Source organism: Neolamprologus multifasciatus, chromosome 11, assembly GCF_963576455.1.
Source record: "Neolamprologus multifasciatus chromosome 11, fNeoMul1.2, whole genome shotgun sequence".
In the NCBI taxonomy this organism is placed as follows: domain Eukaryota; kingdom Metazoa; phylum Chordata; class Actinopteri; order Cichliformes; family Cichlidae; genus Neolamprologus; species Neolamprologus multifasciatus.
This window is the reverse complement of record NC_140449.1, coordinates 28,508,191-28,527,017: the sequence shown is the minus strand read 5'-3', so window position 1 is coordinate 28,527,017 and position 18,827 is coordinate 28,508,191. Positions and strand designations below refer to the sequence as shown.

Below are 18,827 nucleotides of genomic sequence, written 5' to 3'. Positions count from 1 at the left end.
CGGTGAATATGTTGTGAACAGATGGCTAGTGTGTACCTTAGACTTTAAATGTTGATTTTATATAAACTGTGAAGCAAAACAATTCAATTTATTGTCCCTCTGTGCTGTTATTAGGAGGTTTTTTTTCCAACTTGGCCCATAGACTATATGTTTTTCCTGTGGTTCTGCCCAAGAAATTTTTTTCTGGCATCGGCCTAATTATGATTTCTTGTAGATGGTGACGGGCTCTCACTATTTTGTAGCTGTAGAAGTTCATAGTTACCAAACCAAAGCTTGATTCGACTTTTGCTTACACACACATTTTATCTTTGATCTTCCTTGTTCCATAATAAGGTTATGGATTTCATAAGCTCATATTATTTTTGCATTATCAGGGTTAACGATTCATACACGTCACTGTGAATTTAGTCAGATTTATTTAAAGAAAAATGGGTATTAACTGTTGGTTAGGGTTTTCAAGATCACTTGTTTCAGTCTGCTTAATATTGTGAAGTCTAAACTAAAAACGTATTGACACTGAGTCCTTTTAAGCTTTAAATTCCTAATAAAGTGGGATACAGAGGAGAGGGAAGTATGGAAGGTTCCATGGCTCAGCTCAAATTCAGCTGGAAAAAAGTGCCAGTGGTGAAAGAGTTAATTTTATAAATTAGATCACTGCTTCTCTCTCTGCCCTTTCACTGCTATATCCACCCCTGCTACTCCAACCCTCTATCTCATTTCATCTCTGCTTTCCTTCATCCCACTTAGTCACTCCATCCATCTTCCTCTCCTCTCCCCTCCTCTCCCTTTCCAGCCTTGAGTCTCCTCCCTCTCCATCCCCCTCCCCTTTTGTCCATGTGCCCGGCCCCTTCATTAATCCTAGTATGAAAGGAAACCCTCTTGCAGGCAGTCACATTTCAGGGGTCTCCCAGAAGCCTCACTCTCACGCACACACACGCTGTCTCAGGCCTGGATACAGGGATATAGTCAGTTGCCAATTTCTAATCAGCATACCTTTGAGTGAGGCTTCAGTTTTTCATATCTCTTCTTTTTAACACTGACATGGAGCTCCACAGTTTACAAAGGACCACCCACACCAACCACTTGGGTGAGGAGAAGCAGCAGATGCTGAACCTAAATCAACGACTCGGGACCTACCTGAACCGAGTTAAACTCCTAGAGGAGGAAAACATGCTGCTTGCAAAGGAGATACAAGCTATGAGACACAATAATCAAGGTGCTTTGACACGCAGAAGAGGCCTGGAGGAAGAGTTGCGGCAGGCAAGACTGGAAGTAGATGCAGTCTGGACAGATAGGGTCCTCACAGAGCTGGAAGTTGGCAAGTTGACTGAGGAACTTCAAGCGCTGGACTTGTGGAGACAGAGGGAGGCTGAAGAAAAAGTGAAGGCCAAGACAAAGCTGGAGCAAAGCAGGAAGGAGTTGGAGGAGGAACAGAGGGCACAGATTTGGCTTAGAGAGAAGGTCAACCAGCTGGAGCATGAGATGAGACTCCTGATCCAAACACATGGGGAGGATGTAGCCCACCTGGAAGCCACACTGACCCATTCTAGAGCTACATTATCTTACACGTTTTCTCAAAAGGGCAACCATACACCGAATCTCCTTCAGCTGGGACATGAATACTCTCAGAGTGCCACCAGAGCATGGCAGGAGGCAGCAGAGGCCTATCAGGGCCAGCTGACTCAGTTAGAGGAGTCACTTAACCAGGCCAGGAGCCGTTTGACCCAAGTGGGCCAGGAGAAACGTGAGAGCCAGCTGAAGCTCCAAGCCCTGGAGAAGGAGATCATCTCAGCTCAGGAAATCAGACAGCATCTGGAGAAAACTGTTGCCCAGCAGACAGACACATACAGCCAAGAGATGCAGCAGCTCCAGGTGAGTGAAACAATCCATACATGTTGGGATGCAACAGTTATTACAACAGTTGCAATAGTTGAATGTACATGATATTCAATCCAATTATTACCCTTTGAAACTGAAAATTGTTCCGCATATTCACACATTAGGCAACTTCTGACTGGTTGGAAAAGAATGCCAACAAAATCATTGGGTGTTGGTTGTGAAATATGCAATAAGTCATTGTGGTTAATGTCACAGTCTAAGATAACAAATGGACAAACCACAGTGGAATTTGAACATGTGATAATTGGCAGACTCGTGACAGCTGGACAAAATAGAGTCTGTGGATATCTACTGTCACTACATTTGACTAGCCATGTCCTAAGAGATCAAGTACTCAGTAAAAAGAACAAGAATACTAGATACATTTTATTTGAATATAGATTTTCCTGGAAATATTCAAGGCCTCCAGCAAAATATGCAAGACGCTCCACTAAAGGCTTTTCGAAGCATTTATGAGTCCCCCCCTCCCCAGGGATTTTGCTCCCTCGGCATCCACATTTTATATGCTGATGAAATGAACACATTTGGTTATGAAAGCAACTGGGGGCTACATATTTATAGGCTGGGGTTGATGGGATTAGTTCTGGGTCACAGTTAGGTCTGAGGGGTGAAGCACCCACACTAAATACTTTTTATGGCATTGCTGCTTTTTCTCCCACTGAGGTCCCAGATCACTAGCAGACGGTTATATTGCTTGTAACAGTGTGTAACTCTAAAAGCACGCTAGTGTGATAAGTAAAACAGGTTGAATAACTTAGATGCAGTAACAATAAAAGCCTGTAAACAACCCACCACATATAACAAGCAAAAGAACAAGGAGATTTATTCCTATAGCACAACGCTGAATTCTTTTCCAATGCTTTTTTTAACCTCTTCCTTTTCCTCTTCTGCTTCCTGTTTTGGCAGGAGCACTTGGAGGCCTTAGAGGTGGAGAAGCATGAGCTTGGTCAACAGATCGATCATATCATAATGGAGAACCGAGGCCTGATGCAGCTGAAAATGTCTCTAGGTCTCGAAGTAGCAACATACAGGTACACTGAACTGCCCGTTGCACTGTCAATTCTAAAGCACCTTTAACACTTGTTTTTCTACCTGATAGTAGAAGTAGAAGCTAAACTGTACTTAGAAATTTTTTTTACTATTTTTTTCATGAGTGTGTAATGTATCAAAACCATGGGTTACTTTGCACATGGAGTATCTTTCAAAGTGAAATAAAGTTTGTCTTATGTGCTTCAGTAACAGAATATAAGATTAGTGGTTACAAAATTATCATATTTATCTCTGTCAAATTTATTGTGAGCCATTGTTTCATCAGCAGTACTACCTGATTTCTCAATGCCACTATTGCATGAGGTTCACACAGTTTGCAGAAGGTCTTCTGTTTTATTTATTAATAAAGAGACTGTCTAATGCTGTGTCTGCCAGCCCCCCTTCCTTCTGTATTATCTGTGGCTGAAGATGCTTCATGCTCTTTGTGATTTAAAATGAAACATTAGACTGATCTGGATATGTTTTCTATTTTAAGAAGTCGGCCTGTGCATTGACTTAGACGTCCTGTATTCAGGTTGCTGTTTTAAAACATCAGTGCTTTACAGTGCAATGTAAAAACAATATTGCTTTACCAGGTAGGGTGATCTGAAACACTGAGCTGCTTGATGTCAGACAGTTGGGGCTGCACCTTGCAGTTGATTTTGACTTGCTTAGAGGCAAGTGCAGCTTCATGTGTTTTTGATAGGTGTTCGAAGAATCTCACTAAATGGCTAAATTATCATATTTCCAAAATCAGTTTCCAGAAAGAGTCTTTGTCTGTAAATTGGTTATTAATGCATAAAACAATCAGTGTTTTTGCTTTCCTGCAAAACTCTAAGAATGAACCAAACTGACGTGGAAAAAATATGATTTAAAGATTTACTTAAATAGGTTTTGAATGGCAAACTGACTCAAACTCCACTGCATTCAGCTTAGCTATTAGCTCAGTTTACCATGTAAACTATGAGTTGCATGATTAATTTAACCCACTTAGAAGCTCAGTAACAGGGTATATGTTGTCTCTTCCAGTAGTTAGAGTAACTGACAAAGGAAAAGATGCCTGGCGAGGGAACAGCCTGTCTGGAAGGTCATTTCTTTGAAGCAGCAGCCTCTGTTGCCTTGAACTGAGTAACTTATCCATTATGAAGCTCTATAGCCCACGTCCCCACCCCACCCTCAAAATATTGACCCTCACCCTTTAGTGAGAAGCTACCAATTTCTCAGCTATGGGAGTCTAGAATTACAGCGTAGGGGAGCAGATGGAGACAGGACATTACTAGAGGACAAATCTGAATGTCATTTATACCATGTTCAATTGTGATGCTATGCCAAAAAGAAGAAATTCTTTTGTAATAGAGCTAATTATTTAAGTATGTGTTGGAATGGAAACAACAGTGATCCAAACATGAGAATGGAAACAGTTGTATTAGTGCTGCATGGGCTGCTTGTAAAATCTGCTGTCATCGTATGTGTGTTCATGAGAGTCCCCTCTGTTGTTGTGTATGTGAGGAGGTTTGTGCACTGCAGATGGCTCCTCAATGGCACTGCCTTTCCTTCATTACCATAACAACAGACCTCAGTCTTTTCTTTCTGCTTAAGAACAGCTAGAGTCTCCCTTCGCTCCTCTTCCCACCCACAGCTTAATGTGCAGCATCATGTTTGCATCCTCCAAATCTTATCCTGGAACCTCAGGACGTAATTGTGTCTTGCTGTCTATCTCCACAGAGCTTTGATGGATGGTGAAAGCCTGAGGGGAGACGTGTCTGTGTTAAATCAGCCAAGAAACATTTCCATCACAGGTAATTAAAGTAAACTGTATTAACACATCCGCAGCATCATCACCACTGATTTTACCTCTGGCTTGTTTAGAACCACAGCACGTCACATTAATCCTCTTGCTTTTGTCCACTCTTCTTACTACTTTAAAACGCATCCTTTCTCAAAGTATAGCTGAAATTATTCTAAGTAAAGGCTCCTCAGAGAGGGAGACAAGTTTGATTCAGTTGTAATCGCGTTAGTCTCACTGGAGACTGGTGCTGGGGGGGGGGGGGGGGGGGGGGGGCTTGACTAAAAGGGCTGAGGTAGGCACTTTGGGTCTTGTAATGCAAGCAACCTATGACAGTCCCCAAAGGTTATTGAGCCATATGGCTTTGCTTTCCAGTAACTTAGACAGCAGAGAAAGAAAACTGCGATCAATATCTCCCCATTAGTGTCCAAACCCGGTTGACAACACACAATACACATACTCAATACACATTTAATAACGCATTGTAGATGCCAGTTTTCCTCAGAAAATTGCACACACTGACTAATGTTGTGTGGAGATACCTCAGGATGTAGAAAAACTGTCAGGAACATTAGTAACATTTAAATGACACGTGTTGAAATGATTGTTGTACATCAATATTATTACAGTAGCTAAGGTCATTGTGTATTCATGAGCTGCGCTCTTGTCTTCCACAGATGCAGTTTTCAGTTCTCAAGGGGTTAAAAAGAATTACCAGACTCAGCTGTCTGCTAGCCGCAAAACCACTTCTCTCTCATCAATTCGCAGCATAGCAGAACCAACAGTAATGTCTACCACTGTATTTTTAAGTAGAAAACCTGTAACATCAAATGAAACACCAAATACTTCAGAGAAATGTCCTGATGCAAGAAAGGCAGAAACATGGGAAACCCCTTATCCAAAAATAATGCAGGACGGAGCTGTTGAAAATTTCAGACCACAGGAAGTTTGTGAAAAAGTCACGTACGCTGAGCCTTTGTCGCCTCCTAATGAGCCAGAAACAAATGCTAAAGCACCATCAGGGGACGAGGAAGCAGACTGGAACGATGTTGATGTTAAATGCTCTGATGAAAGGCCAATTGTTGAGTCAGTTGTCAGTTGTCAGGTTGAATCTACCCTCAGCACTGAGCAATCCTTTAATGATGAAGTTGGCCGTCACCAGTTTACAGCACCGAGCTATACACCATATCATGCAAATTTGAAAGAAGAGCCCAGCAGTTTCCCAGATGAGTCTGATGAGGATGTAGCTTTGTTAGGGGAAGCTGAAGAGCAATACAAGCAACAGGATCCACTTGATGCATGTGTAAGGGAAGTGTGTACAGACAAAGATACAGGGCATATTCAAGAGGAGAGTTCAGATTCTGAAACCGAGGCAGTGCTCGAACCGACACCCGAATCCAGGCCTAGCAGCCCAGAATCTCAGTGCGGTTTTAACCAAGCTGTTGATAAAAATTTCGATGAAAATGTTACAAATGATGTCGATCCAACTGAAATAAAACAAGAAATAAGTTTTTCTATGATAGAGACAAACCAAATGGATGTCGAAGATAAATTATACCCAGACGGAGAAGAGATGGATACATGGGATAGTGTAATAGAAAGGAAGACTGATGTAAAGAAAGACGATTGCATTACAAATGATGAAGTAAAAGGACAACATGCTGAACCAGAGGAGGACATATCAGCAAGAGAACAAGTGAATGAGCAGAAAGGAAGCATTGTGCAGGATTTTGCTACAGTTGTACAGCAAGGCAACATTATGACTTCTTCCCTGATTGACAAGCAAGCAGATGACCAAGAGCACGCTGCATTAGAGCAAGAGCTCGCTCCACCTCCTGATAATGAAGGAGATGATGATGATGAAGACTCTCAAAATGTTTCCATGTCTTGGAAGACCGAGGTGGAGGGTGACAGTTATGCTCAGGATAACACTCTGGCTGATACTCGTCCTCTGATCCGATACAAAAGCGATGAGACTGATGCCAACACTCAGGCGACACACATGGATGAGAGTGAGTCCAGTGAAGGTGAGCAGGAAAAAAAGTTCGGAGAGACAGGAACTGGAACGTGGAGTGAAAGCAAGGCAAAGAAATTTGGAACAATGGAAGATCTGTGTGAAGAAGTTGAGGGCGAAACAATGGATGATGAATATAATCTGAGTTACAGTCATATCAAAGATGGGGATGATGATGACGGTACAACTGTAAGTGAGCACGTTGTCCAGGTGAATGATAAAGAAAGTGCAGAAGAAGGGATCAGAGATGGCCGTGAGGGACATTCAGATGAAGAAACTGAAGAACTAACAGAACACATGGTACCTGCAAATGTAGCCTATGACGAAGAGTTGGAAACGGACAAACTTGTGGAGCAGGAATTAGAAAATCTGTGCACAGACAACTATAGTGCTCACTTTGCGCAGCAGCAAGACGGCGACCAAATGCTATACACGAATGACGAGTCTGACCGTGAGATAACAGAGGAAGAAGAGGACGTGTCTTACTGTGAGACTGGAACAAAGGTGAACCATGAACTTGTATCTTCCACTACAATTATAGCTCAAACTTCTGAAAACCCAAGTGTCAGTGATTTGGCGGATATGACGCATCACATAGACACTGTGGATGTAGAGGACATCCACTATGAAGATCAAGAAGTGAAAGATACCCCAGAGAAAAGAGAAGAAGAGGGTGGGCCTAATGTGTCCATGGTGACGCATGCTGATGTAGCAGAAGATCAGTCTGGATTTAGCAAATTTATGAGCAGTCCTGAGATGGAAGAAATCAACAACTCAGTGGATCCAAATTCTGTGTTACTCGAGACAACAGATGAGGAAAATGTGCAGGATATGGCAGCTCAGGATGAGGTAAAAGATGCTTTCCCTCTTGAAGCTATCGGTCAGTCTCAAGAACAAGATGAGAGTGATAAAGATTGCCAGGAGCTTCCTGAAGCTGAATGGGAAGTTCTAGGAGACCCAAGAGAGGATTCTGAAGCCAGGGATGAGATTGAACATGATGATAAATGTCAAAAAGTGCCAGAAACCACAAATGAGGGTGATGTTACACACCAGGAGGAGCCCCTTGAGATTCCCAATGAAAGTACAGCTGATGAAAATGGTATTTTTAAGGCAAATGATCCAGCAAACAATGGGCTCAATGGTCTCTTTTCCTCTGGCATAAAGAGTGACTTCTGGGTGTCCTCTTTAGAGAGCGGTGCCACCTGTGAACCAGCTGATGCCTGCAATGAAGCCGCTGAGCAAACTAATGAGAATCTGGGATTTGTTGACAACCTAGTCTGGGAGATTACAAAAAACCAGAATGCCTTTAACGGCAAGTCCAGGGTGGATATTGAGTCAGCGCTCACTACTAAGAGCGAGCAGGAACAAATGCATAAACAAGTAAAGCAGGTGTTGGGTAGAAATGTTAGCGAGGGGGAGTTGGTTCATTCTGAGGAGTCTGAAGCTGAAGCTGAATTGTGGTCATCTGGAGAGGAACCAGCATAAAAATGTGTGACGTTTTAGATGTAGTGTTAGTCAAAAGTGTGTTTTCTTTAAAACCAAAGTTGTGCCTTGGTGCACTCCTTAGTGACGCTAACCACCAATGTGCCAATTCTGTCTACAAACATACTGAGCACTTGCCGTGTTTCACGTTTTTCTCATTCCTAATTGTTTAAAGGTTTCAGTCAATTAGTGTGCATGCTGTGGAAAAAGATTGGGGGCTTTTGCATGAGGGAACGGCACGATGAAAGAACAAAGAATGTCATTTGAAAGTCAAAGCATTTATTGATTGTTTGCTAATCTGATTGTACTGACTAGTGGGAATCAATAATAGCAGAAGGGTAGAATTACTTGTCGAGCTACTATTCAAAGAAACGACAGACAGCTAGTGTTTCTGTTAGTGAGTTATTTCATTTAACTAGACCAGAGTTGACTTGGTGCATGTTTTACACATGTAAAATGAATAACTGGTGGTAAAATGGCATAAATCAGTTTAGATAAGCAGATAGTTGTGTTTGTATTTGGCTGGTCTCAAAGAATAAAGGTTTTTCCATTCATGAAAATATATAATACACTGCGGTACAGTTCAAGTTCCAAAATAAACAATAGCTTCTAGACATTCTGTCTTTTTGTCTTTTTGAACTTATTTGCTTGCACAGTGCCCCTGATCCATGCATTTATTTCCACATGACATTTTCACTGGTGTAAATATACTCCTACTTATCACTAGTAAAGGTTAAAGCTAAACTGAAATATTTTAATGGTCAAGTTTGTTTTTGGTAAACATTATTAACATCTTATTAGCCTTTTCCACACGACTCAGTTAGCGCCTGAATTTATTAACTTTTTACACATTTTTACAGAACCTTGAAAGCCAAATTATTGCTTTAGAACAATAACATTTCATTTTACATGCCTGTCTTTTTTACTCGTTATAGAACGACAGGGACAGTGCTCAGCTCTCTTTTGGTTGTCACATGTTTAGTTGAATATGTATAAAATCTTCCTGCAGGCTAGAATCCAACATGAGAAATTAAGCTAACAACAACAACAGCTAATAACAAATAAATGACCAGTAGATTTTATTTGGGTTTAAATCAGATCAAACAAAAACCTGTTTGATGTGAATGAGACAAGCCTCTCAAAAGTGCTGAACTTTTCCTTTAGAGTACAGCTCTATTCTTAAGAGAAGGTCAAGAAAAGCAGCTGCTTGCCGCCTTCCAGCAACATCCATCTCCATTTCCTTTGGGGTTTGCATAGAAGAAGGGAGTAAAGCTCGTATGTGCTTGGACTTGGCAACAGCCCAGTTTTCGCTGACCTCGAAGCAGGCGAGACAACAAAGCACCACCGAGGCTCTCCGCAAGCATGCAGCCATCCCATGAGGCGACCGGGGGAAAAGTACGAAAGAGAACAATGTATGACCTCATCTCCTCTCCTTCACAACCCCGCCCCACTCCCCCTACCCCCCTCATGTCTTTCATTAGTCAGTTTACCGAACAATGATGGCTATTTCAGTGGGTGCTCGCCTCCTCACTGCCCATATCTGCCCAATGGGAGATTCAGTTAGGAAGGAAACTTCGGACGGTTGTATTCAGGATGACAAAGCTGAAGAGCTGGAATGGCATTACAGCAGCTGTCTGGCATGCTCCTATTCTCCACCCATCAATAGAGCTGTTCTACCAAAGACATTCTCTCTTCAGTCACTAAATAAAACTAGAAGAAATGTATTAATCTGGTGAGAGGAGAACAGCAAGAGCAACTACACATAAGCTGAGACATTCACTAAATGGAGTTGATTTGGGCTTGTGTCCCATCAGTGCATTAATTTCACTTATTTCATTATTTAAGGTCTGTTACAAAAGCTATTCACATAGCATATAGTTTTCGCTATTTGATGACTACAAACCAAATTATGTTTAATAATTAAAAGTGACATATTGGTATCTCCCCTTTTTAAATTTTGACGTTGCACATATGCAAGTGTCTGTGTAGTTAAAGTAAGCCTGTCTCTGTTTTCAGATTTGAAGAGACTTGGCACAAATCAGCGGTGACCACTATTCATCTTCGTGGTTGGATTTGTCTTTTGATGGCAGCATGAATCATTATATTCCTTGGCAGCTTAACATAGAAAAACCTTGTTGCTGAGGGTTAAACATACTGTCAACAACATGTGTATACTTCATTCCAAGTTTTGACTAACAAGCTCCCTAGTGATCACAATCTGGGCTACTAATGAAGTATGGTTGTGTTTGAGGTAAGTTATCAGCACAACTACAACATGTTTGGGTACCCTGCAGACCATAAGAAACACAAAATACTTTTCGAGCCAGTTCTGGTGGGTTTAATTTGTGCTGTGTTCCAGTTTCTTGCAAACTGAACCACAGGTACTTTCTCTGGATTTCTGCCATAATTTTATTCTCTAAAGGGCAACTACCTTAAAGGAATACATACAATTTGAGTGAAATTCTTTGTTAGTTTTAACACTGGTAACCAAAGGTCCAGCTGTGACCAATTATTGATTATTGGTCACTGTTGATTAACATGGGGGAGGTGTGTTTCTACAAATCCATTATAAGAGAATTGAACTCTTTGTGCTAGTACTTGCACACATGTGCCCCAGTTGTCATCTGCTAACCACCATCCATCTCCATTGATTTACTCTTGATTGGTATGAATAATGGAGGAGCCAGCTACAGAGCCAGACTGGGAAGGAAGAGGTTTCTCCCACTTTAGACCACGTTTACATCATGAAAGACATCATGGACATATGAGCCATATAGCCTAAGTAAACAGATGGTGCCAATGTTAAAGTCCAGCAAGAGATAAATCAACACTCATCCATTGTGTCACATGCAGCTGTCTTTAAAATAAATGTATGAGACACAAGCCAAAGAAATTCAAGTGTCTGTTTTCTGAGGTCATAAATTTGCTTTTCAAATTCAAACAATCAATTTAATATTGCTATTAGATAGTGAACTATGCTACCTTTAATTGTATCTTTAATCAATCCCCCAAATGGAAAATGGTGATGTGCACAGAGCATTAACTTGCATAGTATCAAAGGATGTCATCAATAATATCAATGAATTCAGCAAAATGAATAGTTTCTTTTCTCTGGGGACCATAAATATAAGCACTGAATCTTGCTCAGTTGTGAGATGTCTTGCTGTGTTATTCAGTGCTGAATAAATGATCATAAAACAATGAAAAAGGTGAAACTGCTGGTTCAGATTCTCAACAGAGAATCTCTCGCCCACTTTACATTTTAAACACTTTCTCTACGCGGTTGTTTTTTTTATTGTCACAAACTAAAGAAATATTTGTCCCGTTAACACTCAGGCCACTGACCTCATAACTGTAATTTATTAATGTGCTACAATAATTTAGAAACCAAAGCTCATTTGCTTGCAATTAGTCTAACCTGATCATCACATAAAACATAAACGAAATGCTTAAAACATAACCGTTCGTAGAGATGAGTTCCAGCATGAACTTCCTGTTAATTAACATATACAACAATGCCTGGTAAATGGACTAATTCTTATATATCATGTTATATAGCACTTTTATACTCTGAGCACTCAAGGCTCTTTACACAATTTGCCTCATTGTGCCTCATCACAATTCACCTTTTCTATGTTATGTCTAAATAAGCGCTTTCTAACATTCACACACATTCATACTTCAGTGGATACACTGGAGAGCAGAATGGAGCAACCAGGGATCAAACTACCAACCTTTAGATGACCTGCTCCACCTCCTGAGGTAAACCTACCCCACTTATACAAGCTAAAGTCATGCAAACCAACTCCTTAAACCCAAACTGCAAACTCAAGTTGAATGTTTTTAGCTGGGTGTGGTCAGTATTGTGCTGCTACTTCTTGTTACACTTCTGGAGATCAGACCATGCACAGTATGTTAACTTTCTATGTTTTGTTACATTGACTAACTCATAAGACCCTCTAAAGCCAATATTATTAGTAAGTCATTCGGTTCTTGTTGCACTCCAATGATCTATTCTTTATCTTCTCTAAGTATTACACTTCATTTTCTTCACCTTGTTCCTCTAAAACAAATATTCCATATGCATCTCAGCCCTAAACAGAAGCATCTATCTCTGTGTGGACAAGGCTTAAAGACTCTTGAGCATATTATATCACTATCATACCCTACCTATCAAACCATCAGGCTCCAGGCAGTGTTAAAATAGAACAGAAGTTGCACCGCGCTGTGCAATCTGCTGCTGACAGCTGCAAGTTGCTTTAATAATCTAGGATGAGTGAGACTGCAGGAATGACACAGGAATCAAAGCTCTAATCCTCCACGAGAACAATATTAGCAAAAGTTGCGACCTGTAGTTCTGAGTTCATATTCAGCTGGTTGAATAGTAGTAGAAGCTATTGTAGTCTTCACAAAGTGACAGATTCAAATGTCCATTCACTTTTTAATAAAATTATATGAAATGCTTCAGAAACCATTTAATGTGATCTCATCTGATATTATACATATATACAAGAATTATACAGTCCTACAAATTACATCCATATCTCCATATTCATTTCATGTTTCTATGAGTTGATTATTAGATATTATAATGTTTTATGTCCAGTTCAGCGTTAGGTGTACGAGGCGTAGGCAGAGGAGAGGTGGTTCAGTTCCTCTATTGATATAGCTTTGTGTGTTTCTGCCAGATGTCCACACAGTAATTCAGTTAGTGCGCAGAAATGAAGTTAGGCTTTAGCTGCCCGACGGTCCACCCCCATAAACACAGAGACACATATAAAAGGTGGAAGGGGAAGAAGCTGAGTCATGGTTCTTTCACTTCTCATTTTCTGATCAACCTCAAATTACACTCTGAACACAAAATTTAAAAATCACATGTATAGTTTTTTCTACTATACATATTCAAATCACACAGTGAACAGTAAGCTCTAAAAAGACATGATTACAGTCAGAAAATGGCTGCCTTCATGACTCAGCAGTAGGAAGTGGGGTGGTATGTCTCGCAGACAATGCCTGGACTGTCCAATTTGACTTTTGACTGATCTGTCTGAGGGCGTGTGTGGTTATTATTAGCAGCCTCTTGAGCCAGGAGAATATGAGTCTATCTGAGACATGCGCCTGATCATTGCTGTGGACAAGCCAGCTGAACGTGCCAGATGACAGCCTGCGGTCAGTTCAAGCAGTCCTGAGTTGGGTTGGTTGAGCAATTGTGTGGGTATCCCCTTTTTGTCTCACATACCAACTATTTAAATGTCTTTTTGTCCTGAAACCCATTCGTAAGAAAAAAGGAATGCTACGACTAATTACAGACATCACTACTCTACCCCCTGACAGAAAAAGCAGGCTGTGATCGTCCTCTTTATCACTTTAGTGCTTGATAGTGTACCCCGAGATATTACCAGGATTGTTGGGCTGTACTGTACTGAAATTTAAAAAAAAAAAAAAATTTAAAAAGAGAGAGAAATATCCATTTTGCGGTTTATAAAATACATATTTACTTGGTTGTACAAGCCTGGTACTATATATCAGCAATATTAAATACTGGCATATTTTCTTTAACACTTTGCTTGGTACAAATTTTTGATGATTTCATGTTAATGTGAACTAAAATCACCTTGTTGAATCTATGCCACAAATAATTAAAGGAATTCTAAAAGCAAAAGAGAATGCATCCCATTATTAGCAATGTGTACCTCATAAAGTGTCCAGGGAATGTAGCGATCTGTTGTGCAGACTGCATTTCTTCAAAGTGTACAACACTCAGGCTTTTCGAGTGAGGAACTACAGGTTTTGGCACTTCTGCGATTGTGTCATTTATCCCTCAGAAAAAAGATCATGTTGGCATGTTTTCACGTTGAAATCATTTGAATTCATGGGGACATTGTGATCTACAGTTACATACAGTGGGGCAAAAAAGTATTTAGTCAGCCACCGATTGTGCAAGTTCCCCCACTTAAAATGATGACAGAGGTCAGTAATTTGCACCAGAGGTACACTTCAACTGTGAGAGACAGAATGTGAAAAAAAAATCCATGAATTCACATGGTAGGATTTGTAAAGAATTTATTCGTAAATCAGGGTGGAAAATAAGTATTTGGTCACCTCAAACAAGGAAAATCCCTGGCTCTCACAGACCTGTAATGTCTTCTGTAAGAAGCTTTTCTGTCCCCCACTCGTTACCTGTATGAATGGCACCTGTTTGACCTCATCATCTGTATAAAAGACACCTGTCCACAGCCTCAACCAGTCAGACTCCAAACTCCGCCATGGCCAAGACCAAAGAGCTTTCGAAGGACACCAGGAAAAGAATTGTAGACCTGCACCAGACTGGGATGATTGCTCCCACAATAGGCAAGCAGCTTGGTGTGAAAAAATCAACTGTGGGAGCAATCATCAGAAAATGGAAGACATACAAGACCACTGATAATCTCCCTTGATCTGGGGCTCCACGCAAGATCTCATCCCGTGGGGTCAAAATGATCATGAGAACGGTGAGCAAAGATCCCAGAACCACACGGGGGGGACCTGGTGAATGACCTGCAGAGAGCTGGGACCAAAGTAACAAAGGTCACCATCGGTAACACACTACAACGGCAGGGAATCAAATCCCGCAGTGCCAGACGTGTTCCGCTGCTGAAGCCAGTGCATGTCCAGGCCCGTCTGAAGTTTGCCAGAGAGCACATGGATGATACAGCAGAGGATTGGGAGAATGTCATGTGGTCAGATGAAACCAAAGTAGAACTTTTTGGTATAAACTCAACTCGTCGTGTTTGGAGGAAGAAGAATACTGAGTTGCATCCCAAGAACACCATACCTACTGTGAAGCATGGGGTGGAAACATCATGCTATGGGGCTGTTTTTCTGCCAAGGGGACAGGACGACTGATCCGTGTTAAGGACAGAATGAATGGGGCCAAGTATCGTGAGATTTTGAGCCAAAACCTCCTTCCATCAGTGAGAACTTTGAAGATGAAACGAGGCTGGGTCTTCCAACATGACAATGATCCAAAACACACGCCCGGGCAACAAAGGAGTGGCTCCGTAAGAAGCATTTGAAAGTCCTGGAGTGGCCTAGCCAGTCTCCAGACCTCAACCCCATAGAAAATCTGTGGCGGGAGTTGAAAGTCCGTGTTGCTCGGCGACAGCCCCAAAACATCACTGCCCTTGAGAAGATCTGCATGGAGGAATGGGCCAAAATACCAGCTACTGTGTGTGCAAACCTGGTAAAGACCTATAGTAAACGTTTGACCTCTGTTATTGCCAACAAAGGTTATGTTACAAAGTATTGAGTTGTATTTTTGTTATTGACCAAATACTTATTTTCCACCCTGATTTACGAATAAATTCTTTACAAATCCTACCATGTGAATTCATGGATTTTTTTTTCACATTCTGTCTCTCACAGTTGAAGTGTACCTCTGGTGCAAATTACTGACCTCTGTCATCATTTTAAGTGGGGGAACTTGCACAATCGGTGGCTGACTAAATACTTTTTTGCCCCACTGTAGCTACATGCAAATGCTCCTGAAAGTAGCTGTGTACGATGCTGCTATTCATGGAAAGTAGCTCCACATATTTGACCTGGCAGATTTTTATGCCAGATGCCTTTTCTGACACAATCCCCAAGGGAATTGGATCTCCTCTTGAGACTGAAGCAGGTGTGTTTTTGTTAGGCGAATATGTAAATCCATACATTATGGCGCCACCAAGTAGCATTATTGCTTTCCAGATACAGATGTTAACACAAATTGTTAACTGTGGGGTATATAAGTGCAAAGCAACAGCTGTCTATGGATAATATAGACATGTGTAGAAACATTTATTTAGCTGTATTGTTAATTTCTGGCATTTGTTTCAAATATAATTTTATACGCTCATCACACCTTCAAGATGTACTTCCAATCGCACTTTTGCAAATCACTCTGCTGCACTCTCACTTTGTAGGCTGCGAAATAAAAATAGACTTTAACACACTGGCAGGTAGAATGAGCTTGGGAAGGTGTGCGTCTAATTATTTCTCTTGTGTTTCTCAAGCTCATTAAAGTTGTCATACATTGTTTTTCCTGTAATCGCCAAATAATTATCCTTTGATACCACATACTGTAAAGCTTTGTTTACCCATCATCACAAAGCAATTATCTTTGATTTTGAGACATATGTTGAGAATAGGAAAAGGAATAATTGCTTGTTATATTAAGATAATTGGACAAATTGTTTTCTTGCGATTTAACTTCAGGAAATCAGCACGTTGTTTTAGAAAGTCAAGTAAGTTCAAATGTACTCACATATTTTTAAAACCCTCTTTAGAAGTAGTTTGCATCCACTAGGCAGGCTGCTTCTTATATTTAATGGTTAAAAAAGAAGCCTCTTCAGCTCAGTGTTTAGTGTATTGAGCCACTTTTCTTGGAAACAGATGACTTCACTTTAAACACTAGACTGGAATCAACAGGGAGCAGGAAACCACCCTGCCAAATTGTTCTTAAGCACCATCCATCCATCTTCTTCCGCTTATCTAATTCAGGATTATGGCTGAGCTAGGGCCTGTCCCAGCTGTCATAGAGCAAGAGGTGGGGTACAGCTCGGACAAATCACCAGTCTATCACAGGGTTAACACAGAGAGACAGTCAACCATTGAGGCTCTCATTCACACCTACAGCCTATTTAAAATCACTAATTAACTTAACATGGATGTCTTTGGATTCTGGGAGGAAGACAGAGTAACCCGAGAGAAGCCATGCAGATCCGGGGAGAACATGCACAGGAAGGCCCCAGCTGGCTGGTGTATTTGAACCCAGCAGATTCTTGCAGTGAGGCAACCACTGTGTAAGTTCAGTTTTCTATTCATGTATATATGCGATTAGTCTCAGATGGCTCAATATGAATAAAAGAAACTTTCTGAAACATTTAGCTTTATCTGTCCTTTATCATTGGGTTCAAATGTGGAAAACCCCCACAAAAGCTGTGAATATTTTTCCTTCGCGGAGCAGTCACACATCACATTTTATTGCTCTGCACTTTTTACAGTTACAGTACTGTGCAAAACTCTCAGGCCACCCTCATTTCTCTATATTTAGCTTCCCAGGACTCAAACTTTCTTGTATTTTTTTCTAACTTTTGTACAGCACTGTAAGTCCATAAGTATTTTGAGAATGACACGCACTCTGTATACTGTCACAGTGTTTTTAAAATGAGCACTTAAGATGTGTCTGAAACGCAGACTTGTAGCTTTAATTTAACAGGTTTTAACAAAACTGTTGCATTAACTGTTTAAGTATTACAGCCATTGTTATGCAGACATCTACACTTAATCAGTCACTGATAACAAAGAAGTTTCATCCAAGTGTTAAAATCACTCCATATATTTAAAATCGTATTGGTCTGTCCTATTACTTTTAAGCCTCTGAAAACTGGAGACAAACACTAATACCAAACACTCTAGTGCCCTCTAGTGGTGGCAACACCATGATGCGTACAGATCAAATCAGACTAAAAAAAAGAGTCCAAATAAGTTACACAAACTCAAACTTTTTTCTGTAGGTCAACTTGTCTATTTAATATATAAAATACGGTAAAACATACGCAAAAAGGGGAGGGTAAGAGGGGACCAATGGATACTTTGGTACAATAACAAACACTTTTTTTTGTAAAAGCAGTATAGAATTTGTAATAACATATCAGTGCATACTTTATTTATGAAAATATACACAAATTGTATATCATTCTCCAAAAACAAAAACAAAATTATCTTTACAACAAAAAAGCAGACTAGCCGAACACAATATATTAGCTATAATTTATTTAAACTTTTTTTTTCTTTGATTTCACTTTTTTTTTAATGTAATCCTGTGTGATGTGTTTTTGTGTCAATATTACATTTTATTTCCTATAACATGATTCACACTTCTGTTGTTTTGAAACGCCCATGCATTGACATAATTGTGTCTGGTCAGAAATAAGTTAGACGTGTCACGCTGCCCCACCCCCTTTAGACTCAGAGGTTTGTACATTGGACTCGAAGTTTTGCAGCATTGAAGCGATTTGTCGACTCAATCAGCGATTCCATCCACAGCCACACGTGGAAACTAATATCACTACTCGTGTGTTGCTTGTTACATGTCATACAAATCGTGCAACATTAGTAACACCCTTGTTGAAGAAGAAAGAAAAATCCCAAAAAATGAAAACAAAAATATATTTATAGAATATTCTTATATAATAAAATAAAATTCCAAAGAAAACAAGAGGTCTAACCTACACAAAAAAACAAAAAAAACCAAAAACAACAACAAAATAAAAGAAAATTCAGAAACCTATATCATCATGACAGCTACTATCAGTGTGGCTGTGGTAATGATGATAAGAATAATAATAACAATAATATCAATTGTCAGAGAACAATTAAAAACAGACTGTCACCAGCACAAATTAACACTGGAAAGTGAGTGAGACTTCTAAACATCATTGTACAGGAGCATATATCTCTCTTTCAGGGGGGGATGCAAGTACTTAGAACGGCTTCTCAGCACGATTGTCTGTTGTGTGATTACAGCGACCCCTAGTGTTGTTCTAAAGAACATGTTAGGGCTTCAGGAGGGCTCTCGCCTGCCTGCTCACAAAC

General features: G+C 40.4%; 1 protein-coding gene and 1 long non-coding RNA gene across 3 annotated transcripts in view; both read left to right on the top strand.

The window, feature by feature from the left end:
• Positions 1 to 18,827, top strand: part of LOC146508724 (uncharacterized) — a 376,303-nt gene that overhangs the window by 82,464 nt on the left and 275,012 nt on the right. The gene's annotated exons all lie outside the window — the stretch shown is intronic.
• On the top strand, positions 884 to 8,817 carry nes (nestin). The gene is made up of 4 exons (XM_085178139.1): positions 884 to 1,872; positions 2,806 to 2,930; positions 4,654 to 4,727; positions 5,392 to 8,817. The coding sequence occupies exons 1-4, from the start codon at positions 1,042 to 1,044 to the stop codon at positions 8,211 to 8,213; spliced, it is 3,852 nt and encodes a 1,283-aa protein (XP_085034265.1). The 5' UTR covers positions 884 to 1,041; the 3' UTR covers positions 8,214 to 8,817.

What these genes read in the sequence shown, in the direction of transcription:
- nes (XM_085178139.1), top strand. Translation starts at nt 1,042, where the DNA reads ATGGAGCTCCACAGTTTACAAAGGACCACCCACACCAACCACTTGGGT. An exon ending in AAGAGATGCAGCAGCTCCAG is followed by an intron (nt 1,873 to 2,805) that starts GTGAGTGAAACA and finishes CTGTTTTGGCAG; the next exon opens with GAGCACTTGGAGGCCTTAGA. An exon ending in CTCGAAGTAGCAACATACAG is followed by an intron (nt 2,931 to 4,653) that starts GTACACTGAACT and finishes CTATCTCCACAG; the next exon opens with AGCTTTGATGGATGGTGAAA.